This window comes from Capricornis sumatraensis, chromosome 2, assembly GCF_032405125.1.
Source record: "Capricornis sumatraensis isolate serow.1 chromosome 2, serow.2, whole genome shotgun sequence".
Classification (NCBI taxonomy): Eukaryota; Metazoa; Chordata; class Mammalia; order Artiodactyla; family Bovidae; genus Capricornis; species Capricornis sumatraensis.
The window spans coordinates 734,230-755,241 of record NC_091070.1 but is presented as its reverse complement, the minus strand read 5'-3'; the positions used below and the strand labels follow the sequence as shown (position 1 = coordinate 755,241).

The following is a 21,012-nucleotide window of genomic DNA, read 5'->3' as shown; positions in this document are numbered from 1 at the left end:
TAAGTATAACTGAATCAGTCTGCCGTACAGCAGAAATTAACATCGTAAAATCAACTAACCTTCAACAAAATAACATATTTGAAAAAGCTCTAATAATATGCATAGTGCTTTCCTTAGCGACTGAAAAACTCAAATAAATATTTTGTGGGTTTGTGGTGACTCTGGTCCCTATGCCCTTTCTGTTTAGAAATGTGTTTATGTCATGAAAGTGAAAGTGAAAGTGAAGTCGCTCAGTCGTGTCCGACGCTTTGCGACCCTGTGGACTGTAGCCCGCCAGGCTCCTCCGTCCGTGGGATTCTCCAGGCAAGAATACTGGAGTGGGTTGCCACTTCCTTCTCCAGGGGATCTTCCCAACCCAGGGATCGAACCCAGGTCTCCTGCACTGCAGGCAGACGCTTTATCCTCTGAGCCACCAGGGAAGCCCTGTGTGTCATGAAGGGAGCGTATCTGAAATTAAAAGCACTCGTTTAAAGCCTGTCTGCCTGAGCGTGAGCCTCTGAGGTCACAGAGCAACGACATCCAGCCCCTCTCAGACCGCCCGGGAGCACAGAGCCAGAGCCTCACGTGGAAGGTGGCTTTCACACACGTGTGCACCGCAGCTCCTGAAGAGCCCAGAATGTCCGGAGTCATCAGAGGATTCGAGGACAGCTGACTGCCATCTTGAAGCCATTCACTGTATCTCAAGTCAGGCATTTTAAGCCTTTTGTTTGGATCGACTGTGAGAAGTCCTGTGGGAATAAATAAGATATTTTTATTTCATGAGCTGTCATTTCAAACATAGTTTAAAATCAACCTCAGAGATTCTCAATTATGTTCACAAGACATGATGGTTTCGATATGGCGTCAACCTCCTACAAGGATAATTACCTCCACTTTCATCCACACTGAGATTCCCTGGTGAGCGCTGGCTGCTCACAATAAAGCCCACAGCAGCCTGTTTCCAGGAGGCTGCGGGCTCGTGGGGCTTTCCAGTCTGGGGAAAACCACCACTTGAAGCAAGAACTCCCACCAGGGGCCAGGAAAGGCCCCTCCAAACGGAGAGCGCCGAGATCTACTGGACGCACAAACATCTTCCGCTGGTCAGGGAGCGTGCAGATGGACCCCGGGAGGAGCTGTGCGCGAGGCCTTACCCCGACTGAGGACACGTGCACCGAAGGCTCCGGGCAGGGCTCCCCCCTGGGGGGTGGGCACCCTGGGGGCTTCCAGGAGATGGGTCCTGGGGGTGAGCAGGGCTCGACGACACAGTGAGCCCCAGGATTAGGGCGAGCACGAGTAAAGGTGAGCAGAATCTAAAAACGCAGCACATCTGAAGAGTGCAGGCATCCCACAGCGCCGTCCAGCCTGATGACCAACCCTGAGCATTCACTGGAAGGGCGATGGGAAATGCAGGTACCCCACAGCGCCGTCCAGCCTGATGACCAACCCTGAGCATTCACTGGAAGGGCGATGGGAAATGCAGGTACCCCACAGCGCCGTCCAGCCTGATGACCAACCCTGAGCATTCACTGGAAGGGCGATGGGAAATGCAGGTACCCCACAGCGCCGTCCAGCCTAATGGAAACCAACCCCGGGTGCTCACTGCGAGGACTGACGCTGAGCCTGAAGCTCCAGCACTCTGGCCACCTGGTGGGAAATGCAGGTATCCCACAGCACCCGTCCATCCTAAAGGAGATCAACCCCGAGTGTTCACTGGAAGGACTGATGCTGAGGCTGAAGCTCCAGTACTCTGGCCACCTGATGCGAAGAGCCGACTCACTGGAAAAGACCCTGATGCTGGGAAAGATTGAAGGCAGGAGGAGAAGGGGACGACAGAGGACGAGATGGTTGGATGGCATCCCCGACTCAATGGACACGGGTTTGGGCAAACTCTGGGAGATGGTGATGGACAGGGAGGCCTGGTGTGCTGCGGTCCCCGGGGTCTAGGAGAGCGGGACACGACAGAGCAGCAGCAGCTGCTGGAGCGAGGGCGCCAGGAAACAGAGGAAGGCAGAGCCAGGCCGTGAAGGCTCCACTTAGGGGGTCTGACCTACAGCTCACTGGCCTTCCCTGAAGAGCTGCCAACAGAGAAAAGGCATGAGTGCATTTGGGTATTAGGAAGGTCACTGAGCCGACGGACGACAGACACATAAAGCCAGGGCAAGTAGGTAAGTTGAAAGCATGTTGTGGATTTTAGGAGAGAGCTGTGACCAGACCTCAGATGAGAGCCATGGGGATGGGGAGAGGGTGGCTGGCAGTGAGGCTGAACCCCAGCACCCAGGGCCTGGCTGTGGGAGGCGAGGAAGGTGGTGGGGGTCCAGGGTCTTGGCCACGGAAACAAGTGGGAGAGAGGAGCACGCACGTGCCTAGGGGAAAGGAGGGGAAAGAGAAAGCGGTTCTCTTTGAAGGTGTGATTGTGAACGTGGATGAGATTGCCAACTGAGGGTATCCAGACATGAAGCTGAAGCTGAACAGAGCCTGAACCCTTAAACACACAGGGATTCTTGAATAATTCACAAACAAATATATGTATCACGGGTATGGCTCCACTTCAATCGCTACACATCATGTAAAATTTTTCATTAGATCCTTACCTTGGATCAAGTCTTTAGCCTCTTGGGATACGCTCTTCCAGGCCCCTCCTTCGAAGGAGAAGTCTCCCTTTTTAATTCTCTTCACGATCTCCACTGCGCTGGTGCACGTCAGGCTTTTATCATGAGACTGAAACGGAACTTGCCCCGATAGCATCGTATACTATCGAGAGAAAAGAGCGAAACGGACTGTCTGCCAAAGTCGCCGTCAAAGCCGCTCTGGTGATGTCATCCCTAACTTCATCAGCGTGATTTCCCAAAGACTACAATTATCATCACTAAGTTTAAACGATCACATGACTTCCATCACCGAAACAACCAATCCACTTCAGACTCGTATATAAAAAGAAATGGCTTATTATGATATCAAGATTTCAAACCATTTTTATAGCTATATTCAGGATAGGAATAAAAAAGGGCTGATCTAATCATTAACAGGGGAAAGTGCATATCCCAGAGGAACTGCAGGCCCTGGCTGAAACAGCCCAGGAGGGGCCAGAGACACAGAACAGAAGGGATCCTGAAGACGCGGAACTAGGGTGGGCCGGTGGGGCATCAGGCCTGACGGGGACATTAGCGCCACGGCAACACTCATCTGAAACTCAAGACTGAACATCCCGGCAAGGATGCCTGGGGCCAGTGAGAGCAGTCGGCTGGAGTGCTTTCCGCTGCTCTGCGTGCGTCTCCGAGCACAGCTCCTCTGGTGCAGCAGACATTCCTGTCGGCTGCATCCCTGAGACGGAAACTGCCGGGTCATCTGGTCTGTGTGTTCACAGATACTGCCAAACAGTTTTGGAAAATCTGCTCCCCTTCTTAATCTTACCCCACTTCCTAACACATACATTTATGACTAAATATAAAAAAATATCCTTTATATTAGAGTTTTCTTGCTCTGCTGTGTAGTAATTCATCAAGCTGTTGGGTGGAAAGATGAATTCACCATCTTTGGAAATGTTTAAAGGAGAGTGGTGATGGGCACTTTATGGAAAGACCCCTTTTCTGGAAGAGTTAGAATTAGACAACTTCAGGCTCCTCTCAACTCCAGGATCTTAGAATTTAGTTGATTATCCAGGAATCAACTTCTGTTAAGAATAATTCTGTGTCTGCAAACTGTTGGCAAAGGTTGTGATAAGAAAGTATCTATACACATAAAGATTGTGTGTGTGTGTATGTCTGTGTGTGTGTGGAACTGGGGAGAAAGCAAAAGCAAATGGGGCAACATGCTAAATGTTCACTGTGTTATTCTCCCAAATTTTCTCTAGGTCTGAAATTTTCAAAATAAAATTTTGAGAAGAAAGTGAAAAAATAAGAAATCCTGAATAAAGTGAAAAAATATGAAATCTCGAATAAAACACTTGGGAGAAGTATGTTTTAACTGTTATTATATTCCATCCCATGGGTATGCTATATATACCTGTGGAATAGCATATAATCCTATGCTACATTTTCTAAACACTGTCTGTTAAGCTCTGAATTACTGTGTGCCTTAAAAATTCATGTACTGAGAAGTCACACCACCCCAGCATGGCTGACTTGAGGACAGGACCTTTGTGGAGGTAAAGGTGATGGGGACACGGGGGCTTCACCCATGAGGGTGGCCTCACAGAGACGCCAGGGAGCTGCCCGCTCTCTCTCTGAGCTCGTGCGAGGAGAGGCCACGTGAGGTCGCCGTGAACAGGCGGCTGTCTGCAACCACAGGGGAGAGCCCTCACCAGATACCAACCGGCTGGCACCCTGGCACTGGGCCTCCCGGCCTCCAGAACTGTGAGATACATTTCTGTTGTTCAAGTCGCCCAGTCTGTGGGATTTCGTCACGGTGATCCTGAGCGGACTGATCACCGTGTAAGCTCTGTTTTAATCGGAGTCCTGAATGTTTCCAGTGAACTGCTCACCCATGGGGTATACTGAGTTGTAATCAAAGCCACGTGTGTGACGTGATGCATCTTTCTCAAGTGTCTGCTTACCCAGTGACGATGATGTGAATTATCTTCACATTAAAGCGTCCATATTCGTGTTCATCGCAGGCAACATGTCAAAGGGGCACAGATTTCTAAGGCAAACAACTCCAAATAAATTTTGTGCCTACTATGGGATAGCTCAAATCTAGATCCTCTGGTGAGAAGCACTCATTTATATGGAAAAGTTTACAAGGCATTCTTTTTTTTCCTGGACAGTTTAACGCAGGGGCTAACTTAGCTTTTCATAAGTTAAGTACTGAGTGGCCAAAAACTTCGTTAGGGTTTTCCATGAGCTGTAACGGAAAAGCTCAAATGAAATTTCTGGCCAACCCAGTATTTCACTTTGTGTCTCTAAAAGGCAAGGGTTTTTAAAATCCCACAACCACAGCCTATGATTGCACTTAAAAACCATTAGCAGTAATGCCTTTGTATCATCCAATATCCGGTCAATAATCAAATTTCCCCAATTGTATTATGAAGTGAAGGGAAGTCGCTCAGTCGTGTCCGACTCTTTTCGACCCCATGGACTGTAGCCTACCAGGCTTCTCCATGCATGGGATTTTCCAGGCAAGAATACTGGAGTGGGTTGCTATACACACTGTTTATAACCACGTCTGTATGACAGAGTTTGAATTTAACAAACAGAATTAAAATTAGGATTTGTTTGAACTGAAGTACAATGAATTCAAGAAACGCGAATATCGTTTCTTAAGCGTCTTTTAATCTCTGGGGCCCCAGCCTCGTTTTTCTTGCAGCTTTGCTGAAGTAACTGCGTTGTTTGTCCTGTAGAATTCCCGCAGTGTGGACATTCTGATTATACACTGGTGGTATCGTTTAATCTGTTGTTTCGTGCTCCTGTTTAAGAGTTGACAATTACATCTAGAGAGAAGCCTGGCTTCTCTCCATGCCATTATACAAGGTTATTTCCATAGACAAGGCATTTGGAGGCTCTAAAATACCTGTCTGCATGTCTAAGAATGCCTTTTAAAACCTTAAAAAGCATGATAATTACATTTGGCCTGTATTTAAGTAAAGGCTCTTTACAAGGGGGTAATCTTGTATTATCTCTAAAAAAGAAAGGCTCTTTTTTATTTAGATGAATTTTTTAGGAGAGTGCTACTGTAATCAGTTTAAGTTGAACAAAACTCAAATCTACAGAAGTTAGCTGTTTCTTATTTAAAAATCATACTCATAAATATGTAATTCGATTTTCAAATTATAAATGATGACTTAAAACTGCTAAAATAAAAACCTTTAGCTTAAAAATAAAAGAACCATCCTGCAAGGACAAGTGGCTGCCACTGGGGGCGAACAAACTGCCGCCAAAATAAACCCCAGATGGAGCGCGCGGGCCTGGAGAGAGAAGAGCCCCAGCGGCAGGTCTGAGAGAGCATGCCACGACCCTGGGCTGGGGGCGGACTGCCAAGCTGACATCAAAGCCAGAAAGCCAGAAAGGGAAAGGCTGACGTATCTCGCGTGAAGGCCCTTCAGTCGCGGCTGCCCCAGTGACCACATGGGCGGTAGCCCGCCAGGCTCCTCTGTCCTTGGGAGTCTCCAGGCAAGAACACTGGAGTGGGCTGCCCTGCCCTCTTCCAGGCGACCTTCCCACCCGGGGACTGAACCCGCCGTCTCTTATGTCTCTTGTACTGGCAGGGGGGTTCTTTACCACGAGTGCCACCTGGGAAGCCCAACATACTTGAATTTTGCTTTTAGACGGGTTTAATAGATATGTTTTTTGATTTTTATGTTGTAACATAAAATTTTTTTAATTTCTCCATTAAAACATAAAAATAAAAAGTTTCTTTATTTAAATCTCTCTAAAAACAAAATTAAAACCTCATCTAACTGTGAACAAAGTTTTCAAAAAAATGACAAACCAGAAAAAAACATTTCTAATGTTAATGTGTGACAAAGGATTAAAATCCTTAACAGAGCTGTAAGTTTCAATATGAAAGATTTTCCCATGGGAAAGCAGGTAGAGCTCATAAACAGCAATTCATAAAAGAGAAGATTAAAATGTTCAAATACATGAAAGGATGCACACACTGGATGCTCGTCAAGGAAAATGCATGCGAATCCTAAGAACCACAGGAACTAATTTAGATTGAAATCGATAGCATCCAATGTATTCACTTACAGCTGATGAGAACATGATCTGGAAAGCTTCTAGAAGGAACTACAGGCATGTATGTAAAAATAAGGACGTATATACCCTTCTCCTAGGAGTCTAGTCTAAGGAAATAGTGAGATCAACGCAAGTACATATATCAAAAATCTTCATTTGTGTAGCTTCTAATTAGTGAGAGGCTAAGAAATGCTAACTGCTCATTAGTAAAGAAATGTTAAACTCTGGAGACTCAAACTACGTATCACATAATCTCATCTGTTTAAAAAACCTGAATATAGATACAAACACATAGGAGACCGTGCAGAAAGATACGCAGTACACATGATATGGGGGCGGGGTGGGTGGAGGGGAAGAGCTTAGGCAACACCATCCCTGGACCAGGGGACCACCAGCGATTCCACCTCGTTCCCTGTATCTTTCTCTGTTGTCTGAAAACTTCTCCCTATGATTATGCATTACAAATTGTATGCAGAAAAAAAAACAAGCTACTTTGAGAGAAAAAAAACCATGCTGAGATTTTCCTAGCTCATGTTCTGTTTCTGATCCTGGCTGCCAAGGAGATTTCGTGAAAAGCATGCTTACCATGATTACTATAAGTTACTATAAATATTTTAAATTTTATTTATTAATTTGTTAATTTATCCTAAGTGATATCCCTCAATTGCTTTCTAGGTTGAAAATCTCAGAGAATGAATATACTTTTAAATATTTTTTCATTAATGAGTCAGTTTGCTAGTTTCATATTGTATCAATATGCAGAGCTTATGAGGAGACTATTGCTTCTTTAAAAATACATATATATAACTGTAATTCACATAAAACACAGTTGCCTTAAATATTACTAATAAACCAAAATAAAAATTCCTACATTTTCTCCACTATAAACTTTAAGAAAGGGAAATAGTCTTCAGTCGGGCCTTTTACCGTTTGTACAGAAAAGAAACCAATTTGCCATTTTTTTCATGAATTTGAGAAAAGCCTAGAGGGTGGGATGGGGGTGTGAGAGGGAGGGGTGACGTGTGCGCACATGTAGCTGATCCACCTCACTGTATGGCGGGAACTAGCATGACGCTGCAGAGCAGTTATATTCCAGAAAAAAAGAAGACAGCAAACGGAGAGACGCAGAGGACAGAGAGCGGACTGGGCTGGCCGGCGTGGCTGATACGAACTCACCAAAATGACACCCAAGCTCCAGAGGTCACAGGACTCATCATAGCCGCTGTGATTCAAGAGCTCTGGGGCAGCATAGTGAAGAGTGAAACAGGGCGTCTTCAGAGGCTGATTATCAGGGGGCTTCAAGCGTGCAAACCCGAAATCAATGACTTTAATTTCCAAATTGTCATTTTCATCAGTGAACAGTAAATTCTGCAAGACACAAAGTTTCTCATTAAAATGTCAGGGGCCCTGGAGAGGCATTTTGCAAGGTTATCTACCAACATTTACACTGGACTCAGACACAGAGGTCTGACGCGGAGGCTGCGAGCGGGACCCCAGCATCCGCTGCTCTCTGCTCCAGCTTTCGGGACCACCTCGAGTTGACAAGGGCGCAAGAGACACTCCCGATGGGGTCACGCGCCTTCTTCGTCTTTTGCTGTGTCTGTCTTCTACGCCTCCCACCAACCTCCCTTCCAGCCCGGCTCTCAGGCCTCTAACCCTACTTTAGAGATGTCACCAAACTGAAGGTGGGCACTACTGTGTTTCCTTCTAGCGTTTACTGTTCTTTTCTGACATTTGTCAGCTCTGCACCATTAGTTCAACCTCTTAGACCACAATCCCACGAGGCCAACACTTGCATCTATCTTACTCATGACTTTCTCATGTAGCAGGTGGTTTGGTAAATATTTGTCTGTTGAATGAAGTCAAATGAAATAGTTATATAATATCTAGCAAAACAGTTAACAGTATTTAGTAAAACCTATTAAAGAATGTATGGTGGAGCCATGCATTTCAGAAATATTTTTTCCAAAACAGTTAATACTTGAACATTTTTTAATGCTTATGGAGATTATCCCTCTATTACCCAGAAAATATTATTTTGGATCATTTTCCAAGCCTTCTCAATCGTAAGGTTTTACTGATTCTTTGCTTTGTTTTTATCTGCACCATGCAGCCTGCAAGATCTTAGTTCCTCAACAGGGATCGAACCCGTGCGCCTGCACTGGGAGGCCCCCTCTTAGGCACTGGGCTGCCGGAGTAGTCCCTGATTACTCTCGTATTTATCACTTGTTTAAACAATCTAACTGTACTGGTGTGCAAATCATCATTTTCATTAATACATCAAACTAGTACCCATGGTAAATGAAGCTGATTATACTGTCTTTAGCCATCCTAACAAAATCTAGTATGCCTTTTTGATCATTAAATTATTCCCCCAGCTCTAGAACATCATTTGCTTTTAATATTATTCAAAGTGAAAGAAAATATATCATAGAAGGCTTTACTGATATAAATAAGAAAAATCTTCTAGGCCCCCTTTCAAAAGTTAAAAATGAATGAATTTTTTCAGCTAAAAAAAATTAGCTGAAAGGGTTTCTTAAATTTTCTATCATACTAAATGCTTAACCCTGAATTTCTGATGGAATTTAAATGTGAGTGTAATTCAATGGAAGGCCTCGCCACGGCTGCAGTCATGCTGGAGTTCAGGCAGGAGAACCTGGAGAGGGCCTGGAAGACGGCCCTGGGCTCCCCTGTGGCAGGAGGCACTGGGCTGCAGCACAGCCAGCCTGTCCCCACTGAGCCTGCAAGTCTCTGGAAAGGACTTCAGTGTCTCCTATACCAGGACCGCCTAAGGACTGCCTTGTTCCCAGATCTTGAAACGGAGGAGGTGTGGCATTCCCCTCTTCACTCCTCTCCCAATTCTCAAAGTGGAGCTGGGCGCACATGGTCAGGAGTGGCAGGAAGTCACCACTCAAACCACTTACATCCTTGTCTCAAGCTGTGCCAGGAACTAATTCGATAAAATTTCTCAATCTTGCAAGAACATGGGCATCAGCTTGAAAAATACAAAGCAGCCTACTAAAGAATGTCAGCCAGCTTCTAAATTTATTTGATTCTCACCACCTAGAAATTATCTTGCCTGTGTAGAATATGAATACCACATAAATATCTATCAAAAGAGACATAAACAGATCTTAAAATGCTGTCAGGGTGAAAGGGATTAAACTTTTAGCTTGAAAATAATATAATCAGCCACTTAAAAGTCAAAGCGAAAGCCACCCACAATGGGAGCGCTAGTGCCAGGGCGCATCCCTGTCTCCAGAACACGCGGGCTTAGGACTGTCACAGTAGCAGGATGTCCCACATAACGAGACAGTTCTTTTCAAATGCCTACTTGAATCAAAATCTTTTTAACAGATAAGAACAAAGCTATGTGAGTGTTTTTTTAACCAGTAAACTCGGAACACAAATTTAAATTCTGTTGGAGAGGACAGTTGCATCATTTGAGACCCATGAAGGGACAGATGGCCAGTTATCAAAGAATAAAACATGTGAAAATGAATTCTAGACAGTCATGGAACAGATCTTTTCAATTAAAAAAATTACATGCTTGTTCCTTGTCTATCAAAAAAAGCATTTAAGTGGTATGTGTTCACATTTAAAAATAGACAGCTACTCTCCAATGTGCGGAGCGCCATACTTTCAGCGGGCGTTGCGTGGGAGAGTGAGAACTGTGATGCGGAAAGCAGAGGGGCAGCTATCAGAGCTGCCAGCTCATAAAACACAATGCGCTTTTGATTAATCACGAGTAATGGGAATAACAATAATAGAAAGTACACAGACGTTTAACTCCTTTAGGAATCAGTCAGTTATGTCCAAAGACAGAGAATTCCATTTTCAAAACATCCTCTTCCTACCAGTAACCTAAGGTACTTGACCAAAAGGCATAAATGGTGCTTTTTGAGAGATTTTTTTTTTTGTAGTCTAACACAAAAATAAACACTAAATTTTATGTTAAATATACTTGAAAATGCATTACACTCACATAGCAATTAAAACTGAAATTCTATTTTAGAGAGTAAATGTATGTAATTTTGCCTATGGTAAAGGATGATCCATTGTTATCCTTTTATAAAGTACTGGGTTTTTAAATTTGCATTATTATTTTGATGATTTTCTAAAAGGGAAGAATTTTCATATTTCTGATACTAAAAAGGGATTATTCTAGAGTTAGAACCTTCTTAACCTTTAGAAAGGAAAAAATATATGAAAAGCTGCTACTTCTGCACTGCTCTACAGTTCTATAAATACTGCAGTACATGAGCAGAGGAAAGCACATGTAAAGATCACATAACTAATTAAACCAAGACAATGCTTTACATATTCCAAACAGGATTATATATGTTCCTATTCATGAGCTAATCAATTTGATTATGAAAGTGAAAGATAAGCTTTCAAAATACACCATTAAAAAAAAATCCCTCTAAAATGGTATACATATAGGAGGGATATTATTTTCTGCTACAAAAATTTCCATTGCTATTTTTAGTCCACAACTGTTGCATAAAGTATTTCTTCCATAAAAGGCTCTCACACTTACAAATATAACCTCGAGATGATCAGCTGGCAAAAAAAGAAAAGACAGATTTATTTTAGACTGAAATAGATAAGGAAAAAAATCCAAGAAACATGGTATTTGCAAGTATCTATTTAGAAAAAAAAGCCCTGAAAATAAAAAACCAACCCCCCCTCAAAAAAAAGCCCACACGTGTCTAGGGGACATTTAATAATGATGCTAGACTGAGACAAATTATTTTATACCTCGGGCTTCAGATCTCTGTGGACCACTCCGACGTCATGCATGTGGCTTACAGCTGAAACCAGCTTCCGCATGATGTAGCTGGCTTCTGTCTCACTGAAATGTTTCTTTCTCTTAATGCGTTCAAACAGCTCTCCCCCGTTAAGAAGTTCCATCACTAGGAATGTGTGAAGCTAGAAAAGAAACAACAGCAACGCGGAGGGCCTTATTGAAGAAGAGGAGAGGCTGATCAACGCATAAAACATTTGACTATGAACTGTACCCGATAAATTTAAATAGTCCCTTGATAAAATAATCAGTGGTGATCCTTGCATTTTAGAGGAAAGAGCTGAAGGATAATGTGTCTTTTTTAGAGTTCTATTTCGGTAATGGAAAGTTTCAAGCACTGCAGTGAAATCCTTACGTCTCCTTTCCTTGATGAATTCTTTCAGCTGAACTGCATTCCAACCCTCTATCGAGTTTACATATGTTTCTTTTTAAAGTGTGACCTCGTACTGATAATTATGTGAAACTGGCCGCTTTAAATAATATAGACGATTACTGATGGAACATGCTGCCCACAGAGGCCTGACACCCACATTTAACGGCAAATTTACCTTTTGAAAAAAGGCATTATTGGATGATGTCACTCTAAATCTTCTCTTAGGGCTCAACAGATTAGTTTCAGGTTCTTGTTAATTCCCACAGCAAACACCCATAACTCACTATGGGCTTTTTAAAGACAAAATTGCTTTTGATCCCAAAGGCATTATCTTAATTAAATAGTATCAAAAGTTACATACTTATTATATTTTGCATATATTCCCATAAAGAAAATAACATAGAAGCTATTGAAAAACAAAGGAATTATATCTGCTCTCCAATGAACACAAATGGTTTAAAAAAGTTATCAATAATCAGATTCAAATACTATGCCTTATCACACCCATGTCACTCAACAAACAAAAAGCAAGCTTCCCTTTGAATTAGCAAAGTCTGGAAAAACTGCGTCATAAAACAGATGGTTATAAATACATTATCCTGCACACAATGGGCATATTCTAGAAGGTGAATAACCCTTTTTAAAAAAAAGAGAATTGCTCCCAGGCTACTAGAGACCTGCTAACTTGAATTTCTACATCAGCCAAATTAGGTCAAAGCTAAATGCTACAAGTGTGTGCCAGCAAGCTTCCAACAGACGAGAGGCAGTAGCTAGAGTGATTCAAGAGACAGGCTTCAGAGTCGAGCCTGCATCCGGACGCCATTTCTGCGACTTACTTACGACCCAGTGGATGTTACTTTACCCCCATGAACTTTAGCACCCTTACCAATAAAAATGTAGATAATGGTGGAAAACGTGTCTATGGTAGCCTTCGAAGATATCTACATCCTAACCCCCAGAACCTAAAGACGCTACCTTGCATGACGAAGGGATTTCTCAGATGTGATTAAGGATCTTGAGATGGAAAGCAGACTGCTGGATGTGGCCTGAGGTAGGCAACCGCGTCACCATTACGGGGAAGCAGCAGCCCAAGAACAGCGGCCGCGCCCGAGAGCAACGCGCACCTATGCTGGCGTGCAGAGCACGGCACGCGGCGGCGTCCGCCTGGGTGCGGAGGCCTCTCTCGCGGCAGCACGCGGGCCCAGCTGCTCTGAGCAGTGGGATCTTAGCGCCCCAACCAGAGACCGAACCACTGGAAGGTGGGGTCCCAACCACTGCACGCCAGGAGAGTTCCCCATGCGATGGTGTCTATTCTAGTAACTCTTGAATATAACAGCAGCAGATGATAAAGTTAATTCGTCACATAAATACTAGGGGTGTAATTCCCGGGATGTGATGGTGGCCTGAGGGCCAGGGATCCAAAGTCTTGCGGGGGGGGGGGGGGTGGGGGGTGGGGGAGTAGCCCAGAGCACAGCTGCAACCATGGAGGGGCGTGTCAAGGTCATCCACCAAAGCCCTCTCCGGACGTGCGAATCGTCTCCAACAGGAAGCCGTCCGGTCTCCTCCTAAGCACTCCTAGGGCACAGGGACTCACCTCCAGAGGGGAGGCTGCGAAGGAGCAGGGGAGACCAGTTCCCCCACTCCTTGTTTCAGAGGTCTTCCTTTTCTGATTAGAAGCACCAGGCAGCAAGCAGACAGTGTCATTTTTTGGGTGCTCACTCACGCGACAGGAAAACCAGTCAGTGCATCCGCCTCCCCTGAGGCAGGGGACACAGCAATCAAACGCTTGCTTTGAAGCTGGACTGTGTCAGTTCAGATCCCAGAAATACCACTCAGAGACGGGGAAACCCGATTACCTACCTTCTGTGAGTTTTGCTTTTCCCACTTCAGAGTCACAGTAAGGACTGAGTAAGACGACGCGCTCAGAATGAGAGCTACAGTGCCTGGGCCAGGCAGGGCACACGGCAACAGGCAGCAGCCATCGCGGCGACGCTGCTCCTCCGCCACCCGGCTCTCTGCCGTGGGTCCTGCGGGCCCTCGGCGCTCCGGGGAGTTCCGTGTGGCAGAGGGCTGGGCCACGGCTTCCCGCCGGCGTGCATGTCCGAGCAGCTCACTGGAGGGAGCCCGGAACCAGAGACCGGCTCTCCAGCGGGATTTTCACTGACTTGCTATGTGACTTTGGCTGGATAAGTCTCAAGATTCTTTTTTTCCCCCACTGTGGGAAAACCCTCCTGACCCTTCTGAACCTCAATTTCTTCACTGGCAAAGTCGGGGCCAACCACACCCAGGGCTGGTTTTGGCTCTGCTGCCTGGCATGCCGTCCTGCGTGCAACTGGGCCACCCTGCCCAGTCCCAGAGGAGAGACGACTGTATTGGAGTGATGTTTGCAGAGGGGGAGGGGGCATGGACCTGGCACAGCAGCGTCCCTCCCGTGTCCAAAGTGACAGCCCTGAGTGAGGGTCCTGACGGAAAGCGGGACTGGCGAGGGGAGAGCGGCGGGGAGTGTGAGCCCCTCGAATGAGAGGAGGGAGGGGCGCATCCGTGCTCTCCTGTTCCTGTCTGCTCTTTGCCTTGCACTAATGAGGCTTCCCCGCCGGCTCAGTGTCAAGAACCGCCTGCCAATGCAGGAGACCCGGGTTTGATCCCGGTGTCAGGAAGATCCCCTGAGAAGAGCATGGCTACCCACTCCAGTATTCGTGCCTGGGGAATTCCATGGACAGAGAGGCTACAGTCCACGGGGTCACAAAAGAGTCAGACACAACTTAGCAACTAAACAAAAACAACAACAACGAGGCTTCAGGCTCAGCTCCACTCTCAGACTCACAGCATCAGGCTGAAGGCGAGTATAACTTGAGCTGAGAGGCCGCAGGGACGAGCTGGAGGGGCGGCAGCCGGACCACAGGGAGCGCAGGGGGCGGGGCTTGCCCTTGCCCACGCCCTGCACGGCCACGACTGAGAGAAGCGGAGGCGGCGCTGACTGCTGAGTGGTGAGTGTGTGCAGAGGGGTCTTCACCTCTCGAGCGGCTGCGCCGCGGCCCACATCCCTGGCTCTGTGCCAGAAGCACTGAGAAAGCGGCGAAAAGGCGGCGCTGCCTGCGAATTCGGGCGCAGAGCACACAGAAAAAGCGGGCTACCTGGTCATGGAAAACCTCGTGCAATCTCACGATATTGGGGTGTCCTTCGCAGAGTCGCAGCGCTGTCACCTCTCTCTGAGTGCTGGCTTCCATCCTGAAATATGAAGCGGTCAGTGTCCACACTCTTCTTCACCAAGCTGTTGGGAGCACAGCCCCAGCCCTAATTTTGTTTTTACTTACAGCATATTCACAATGTGAGTGTCAAAGTATCAGAAGGAGGCTTTCATGAAAGCAGTGACTCATACACCCACCAGAACAAGTGAAGCATTATTCTTGAGAAAAACGATTATTTCCGAGTCAGGAAAGTGCTTAATCATATGAAGAAATGGATGCCCTATGTGCCTGACAATTTGGTCATAAGAATAGACCATCATGGAGGTAACAGTCACCAAAACAACTAGTTCTCAAAGCTACTTGTGGATTGGTAAATAGTAATAATTTCAGAAGAAATATTTCAAATATAACACCTAATAGGACTGGCAACAGCTGCTGAACTCACTAAGCAAGTCTGCTTAAATAACACCGCCGCCGGAAAGGCTTCTCCCAATAACCTCAAAAGCAGATCGCACTATGATTTCTGTCTAAAGTGGGTTACTGTCTCAGAGCTGGAAGTACAGTGGATCGACTGATGAGCTCAACGGCTAAAACCCTGGCTAAAAAGCTTAGAACATGCTGTTACTTTCCTTTTCAATGAAGATCTTAGAGAATCCACCGACTGGACGAGCTTATGAGAAAAGGGCGCACCTTCTGCTGATTATTTTGACTGCGAATGCCTGGCTGCTCTCCCTGTGTATGCACTTCCGACAGATTGAGAAGCTCCCTTCTCCCAGCGGTGTGTCCTCCAGATCTAGGTCGTAGTGTTGGTAGAATGGAGAGTCCTGGGGAGAAACCAACACCATTTAACTTAAGAAAATGTCAGTCATACACAGGGACAGATAGAACTGCTGAGTAACAGAACGTTATAAATGCAGTAAGCAGGGCTGGACTACATTCATAATCTTTAAAAAATCCATCATTAGCTCGTTTCTAGCATCTCTATCACTTATTTAAACGCACCATTTTCTACTGCTGTAAAACAGGAGCTCCCTGCTCCTTCAAATGGACGTTGGTAATTTTCTGGGGCAAATATCGCTATTTCCATTTATTCACTTTTTAAAATTAGGTTTGAGTCAAATGGAAAGTCTATTCCAGATTCACGGGACTTGAGAACGGCGCCGAGCGCTGGCATTTAAACCGCGAGCGCTCAGGCGACCACCGCGCGGCCGTACCTTCAGCATCGCGCTCCTCGCGACGTGCGTCGCCCCGGGGCGGTCCACCCCCACGTGGAACTGGAGCGGGTCCACGACGGCCGCGTTACGCTTGAAGAGGATGGAAGGGGCGACGAAGGAATAGCCCTTAAAAAGAAAAGGAAGCAGTCATTTCTCTCCTCTGACTCGACGCTTTCAGGGCCAAGGCCGTGGGTTCCACCACTGGCTGAGGAACCAAGGCCCCACACGCCATGGGGCAGGGCCAGTGGAAAATGTTCAGATTTTTGTTAAGACAAACCTAGTTTTACTTTATTTGCAATCCAAAACACAAGGTCATTTCAAATCAAGAGAATAATGCTTTTCAGAAGGCGATAATGCCATCTTCTGGCAGAACTCAACCGATTCAAAATGAAAGGCAGAAAAATACTTCCCTATAGCTATAATTCTTTTGCACTGCTGATAAAAATTTGCTTCTAAACAACCAATTTCTCAAAAAAGGTATAGTTAAGGAACTAAATGTGACTGAAATGCTACTGGTTTTCAAACTAGCAAAACAGCAAGTTTCATTCCAGTCAGCTTCTAAGTCAGCAACTGGCTCCCCTGTCCATGGAATTCTCCAGGCAGGAATACTGGGGTGGGCTGCCATTCCTTCTCCAGCGGACCCTCCTGACCCAGGGATCGAACCCTCTCCTCGTGTCATCTCCTGTATCTCCTGGACTGCAGGCGGATTCTTTACCTGCTGAGCCACCAGTGAAATTGAAAAGCAATAAAATCAAACGGCAGAATGATGTGCTGAACCGAAAGTGGCTCAGATCCTCCATGCCTCACACGGGGATTCTGTCCTGATAAACTCGCCATACATTGAAATTAGAACAAGTTGAAAATGCATTTGACACACCTAACCCACCTAACGTCACAGCTTAGGCTGGCCTACTTTAGCGGTGCTCAGAACACTCACGGAACCCAGTTGGGTAAAATCGTCGAACACAGAGTCTGCTTTGCAGTAAGTGCTGCCTGATCATGTCAGCTACTGACTGCTGCGCTGAGTGTGAAACACAAGGCTGTGTGTCCGGAGCAGCTGCACTGGCCGCTCACAGGGCGCCATGTCACTGGACGCTGGCTGCTCACAGGGTGCTGTGTCACTGGACGCTGGCTGCTCACAGGGTGCCGTGTCACTGGCCACACTCGCTGCTCACAGGGCGCCGTGTCACTGGCCACACTCGCGGCTCACAGGGCGCCGTGTCACTGGACGCTCGCTGCTCACAGGGCGCCGTGTCACTGGACGCTTGCTGCACTGGCTGGTCGCTGCAGGACCGTGTGGCCACCTGGGAACGAGGGCTCACCACAGCCCCCAGCACTAAGAACAGATCCCACTGCGCACCCACATTCCAGAAAAGAGCAAACTTCAAAGTGCGCTTTGTATCAAATGTGGGTCACTTTTGCACCACCATGAAGTCAAAAAATCCTCAGCTGAACCACTGTGAACTGGGGACCATCTATATAATGATGGATGATAATCTGTTCAAACGAGAACCCTCAAGAAACATTCCTTCCACCTGCTATGCGCCCAGCCAAGGGCAAGCCTATGTCCAGAGACAGGTAAACCTTACTTACTGGGGTGTTTCTGGGGGTCAGAGAAATGAAGCTACAGTGCATTTAATAGTAGGAATATTTTATCTTAAGTCTGAGTAAAGATGCTTTCCTGAGTGTAAAATCCTTTCTAAATCTTTTTCAAGAGTTGGGAAACAGTTCAGATTATTCACTGAAGATAAAAACATCAGACAACACTGTTTACACAATATTAAGAATACTTTGAACAGAGGTAAAGTACTGCATTTTCTACAAAAGAGCCTGAACAGAAATAAAACTTCAGGTGTTAAGTCTAACAGTTATTTACATAAAAAATAAACACACAGAAGATTTCCTCAGTGGTCCAGTTAAGACTCCAGTGCAGGGGGTGTGGGAACTAAGATCCCACGTGCTGTGCAGCGCAGCCAAAACTAATCAGACATGTAAAGAGAGCTCTTAAAAGATGACACACAGAGATGACGCCTGCTATTTCACAAACCACAAGCTCCAGTTAACAATCTGCCATATCTCTGCATTTAATCACTTTACGGAAATCAGAGTCCTGTTTTTCAAGGCCAAAAAGATTTCATATGAGAACATCAATCTTTTCTTTGAAAGCACCTGTGGCCAAGCAGCATGGTGCGCCCTTCGTGATTACCTGGAACAGCCTCTCGGAGCTCTGGGGCAGAGCTGCAGGAGAGTAGGTGGGGTCCATTTCTGTGAATTCTTCTGCAAAGTTACTCACATCTAATTCATCTCGGATGACTGGCTTAAAAGGTGCGGGCACTTTTTTGGCAGCTAAATCATCCCAGTTTATTTTCTAAAACAGAAAGAAAATTGGTACAAAGTAGAAATCAACAAAGTTGAAATACATTTTTGAAAAATAACAAAGGTAGGTAATTTTCATGGAGCAATAGAGAGTAAAGCACATATTTCCAACCAACAATTAAAAACAATTTCTTCTTTACAAACAGGAGCATGTTTTTTTTTGGGGGGTGGTTTCATACATGTGATCAGTTTGTGGAAATTTTTATATTATCGTTATAAAACATTTGGATGTCTCAAGGCTGACTGATTCAGTTACGGTGCTGACTAGCTCAGTTGCTTTTTGACTGCAGTTTACAGCTCCAGCTGATGCCGGGACTGGAAGGTGATACGGCTTTCCATCCCACTGCCGTGGGGGTCTCGTCCTGGCCACTAGGGGGCACCAGGACACCCCAGTTCACCCTGGGGACATCAAGAGTTATTGTCATGTGCCCGGAGAAAGGCATTTAAGCCAAACCAAACCAAAACAAAACCTAGCCTGTAATAAAGGGCTTTAAAATGGATGTGACTATTAACTCTAGAGGCACAGCCCTATTTTCAAGAGGCAGTGTTAACTAGCTTTCCTCCTGGCCATCTAGACAGATCAGAAAAGAAACTCTAATCCACACATTGGTTCCTGTCTGTAAGTCTGACTGATGTAACCCTTCTTTTCCCATTCAACTGTATTCAGGGGCTTCAACACGGCCTCAGGGCATAATCCAGGCCTCCTTCCCACCCATGTCAGTCACCAACTGTCTGATAAACTGCTCTCTTACATGATCCAAACCCCACCCTCTGCTCGTCTTTGTTGTTGTTCTGTCACGTAAAACAGTCTCTGATAAAACTTGCTGAGCTGAGTCCCACAGTATATATAGAGAGATATATAGTATCACTGGATTTGTATTACAGATATATAATATATAATACTGAACTGAATCCCACAGTGTAGATATATATATATATAGTCTCAATGGATTTGTATTACAAATATATAATATATAATACTTACTGAGCTGAATCCCACAGTGTATATATAAAGTATCAATGGATTTGTATTACAGATATATAATGTATAATACTTACTGAACTGAATCCCACAGTATATACAGTATATATATATAGTATCAATGGATTTGTATTACAAATATATAATATATAATACTTACTGAACTGAATCCCACAGTGTATATATATAGTATATATATATATATCAATGGATTTGTATTACAAATATATAATATATGATACTGAACTGAATCCCACAGTATATATATATATATAGTATATATATATAGTCTCAATGGATTTGTATTACAGATATATAATATATAATACTGAACTGAATCCCACAGTATATATATATATAGTATCAATGGATTTGTATTACATATATAATATATAATACTTATTGAGCTGAATCCACAGTGTATATATATAGTCTCAATGGATTTGTATTACAGACATATAATATCAATGGATTTCTCCTAGAATCTAAGATGTCATCCTTGACAGTAAGATACGCCCTTACTTTACACACCATTAGACAGAAAAGGCATGACCAACTAGAATAGCAAAATCCTGCCCACTGTAAGCTGCATGCTGATCTCGGGGACAGTAAAACATGGAACTTGCTCTTCGTGATGACATTCAGGAAGTAAAGTCAACATAAAATGTTTTTATTGTGCCCTCTTGTGGAGGCGATGGAGGCACAATCACTAAATTACAGATCTTCAAACTTCCCAGCTGGAAGGGGTTTCAAAGGTCATTCAGCTCATCCTCTTCATTTGATCCAGATGGAAGCTGGAGCCTGGGAAGCAGAAGGACCCTCTCACCGAGACATCTGCTGGCGGAAGGGCCGCCTCTTGGCTTGCAGCTCGTGCTCCCCGCTCCCTGCGGCTGCAATGCTCTCCATTACGAGCACATGGTCTGCGCTTGGCTACTGCACGTGGATTAAGAGGAGCTTCTCGAGTAAAGGGGTAACTTAAAGACATCTGTTCTTAGCAGGACAACATTTATTATGTAGAAAGTTGAATGCTATTACAATCCTCTCCACCTCCACTCCATTTGGGCCTTTGCAAGTAGAATTTTGGTCTTTCCTGAAGTGTCCCTTGGAGAAGGCAATGGCACCCCACTCCAGTACTCTTGCCTGGCAACTCCCATGGACAGAGGAGCCTGGCAGGCTGCAGTCCGTGGGGTTGCTAAGGGTCAGACACGACTGAGCGACTTCACTTTCACTTTTCACTTTCATGCACTGGAGAAGGAAATGGCAACCCACTCCAGTGTTCTTGCCTGGAGAATCCCAGGGATGGGGGAGCCTGGTGGGCTGTCTGTGGGGTCACACAGAGTCGGACATGACTGAAGCGACTCAGCAGCAGCAGCAGAAGTGTCCCTGTCATTTACAAAGTCAAGGCAATCAAATAACCTAAAA

General features: G+C 45.3%; 1 protein-coding gene across 1 annotated transcript in view; it reads right to left on the bottom strand.

Moving 5' to 3' along the window:
* Nucleotides 1-21,012, bottom strand: part of RPS6KA5 (ribosomal protein S6 kinase A5) — a 181,832-nt gene that overhangs the window by 3,648 nt on the left and 157,172 nt on the right. Inside the window, exons 9-16 of the mRNA XM_068966566.1 lie at nt 18,439-18,600; nt 16,233-16,358; nt 15,709-15,842; nt 14,965-15,058; nt 11,412-11,582; nt 7,827-8,018; nt 2,571-2,730; nt 565-728 (exon numbers count right to left, since the gene is read on the bottom strand). Coding sequence (XP_068822667.1) covers nt 565-728; nt 2,571-2,730; nt 7,827-8,018; nt 11,412-11,582; nt 14,965-15,058; nt 15,709-15,842; nt 16,233-16,358; nt 18,439-18,600 — 1,203 coding nt within the window. The remainder of the gene's footprint in view (nt 1-564; nt 729-2,570; nt 2,731-7,826; nt 8,019-11,411; nt 11,583-14,964; nt 15,059-15,708; nt 15,843-16,232; nt 16,359-18,438; nt 18,601-21,012) is intronic.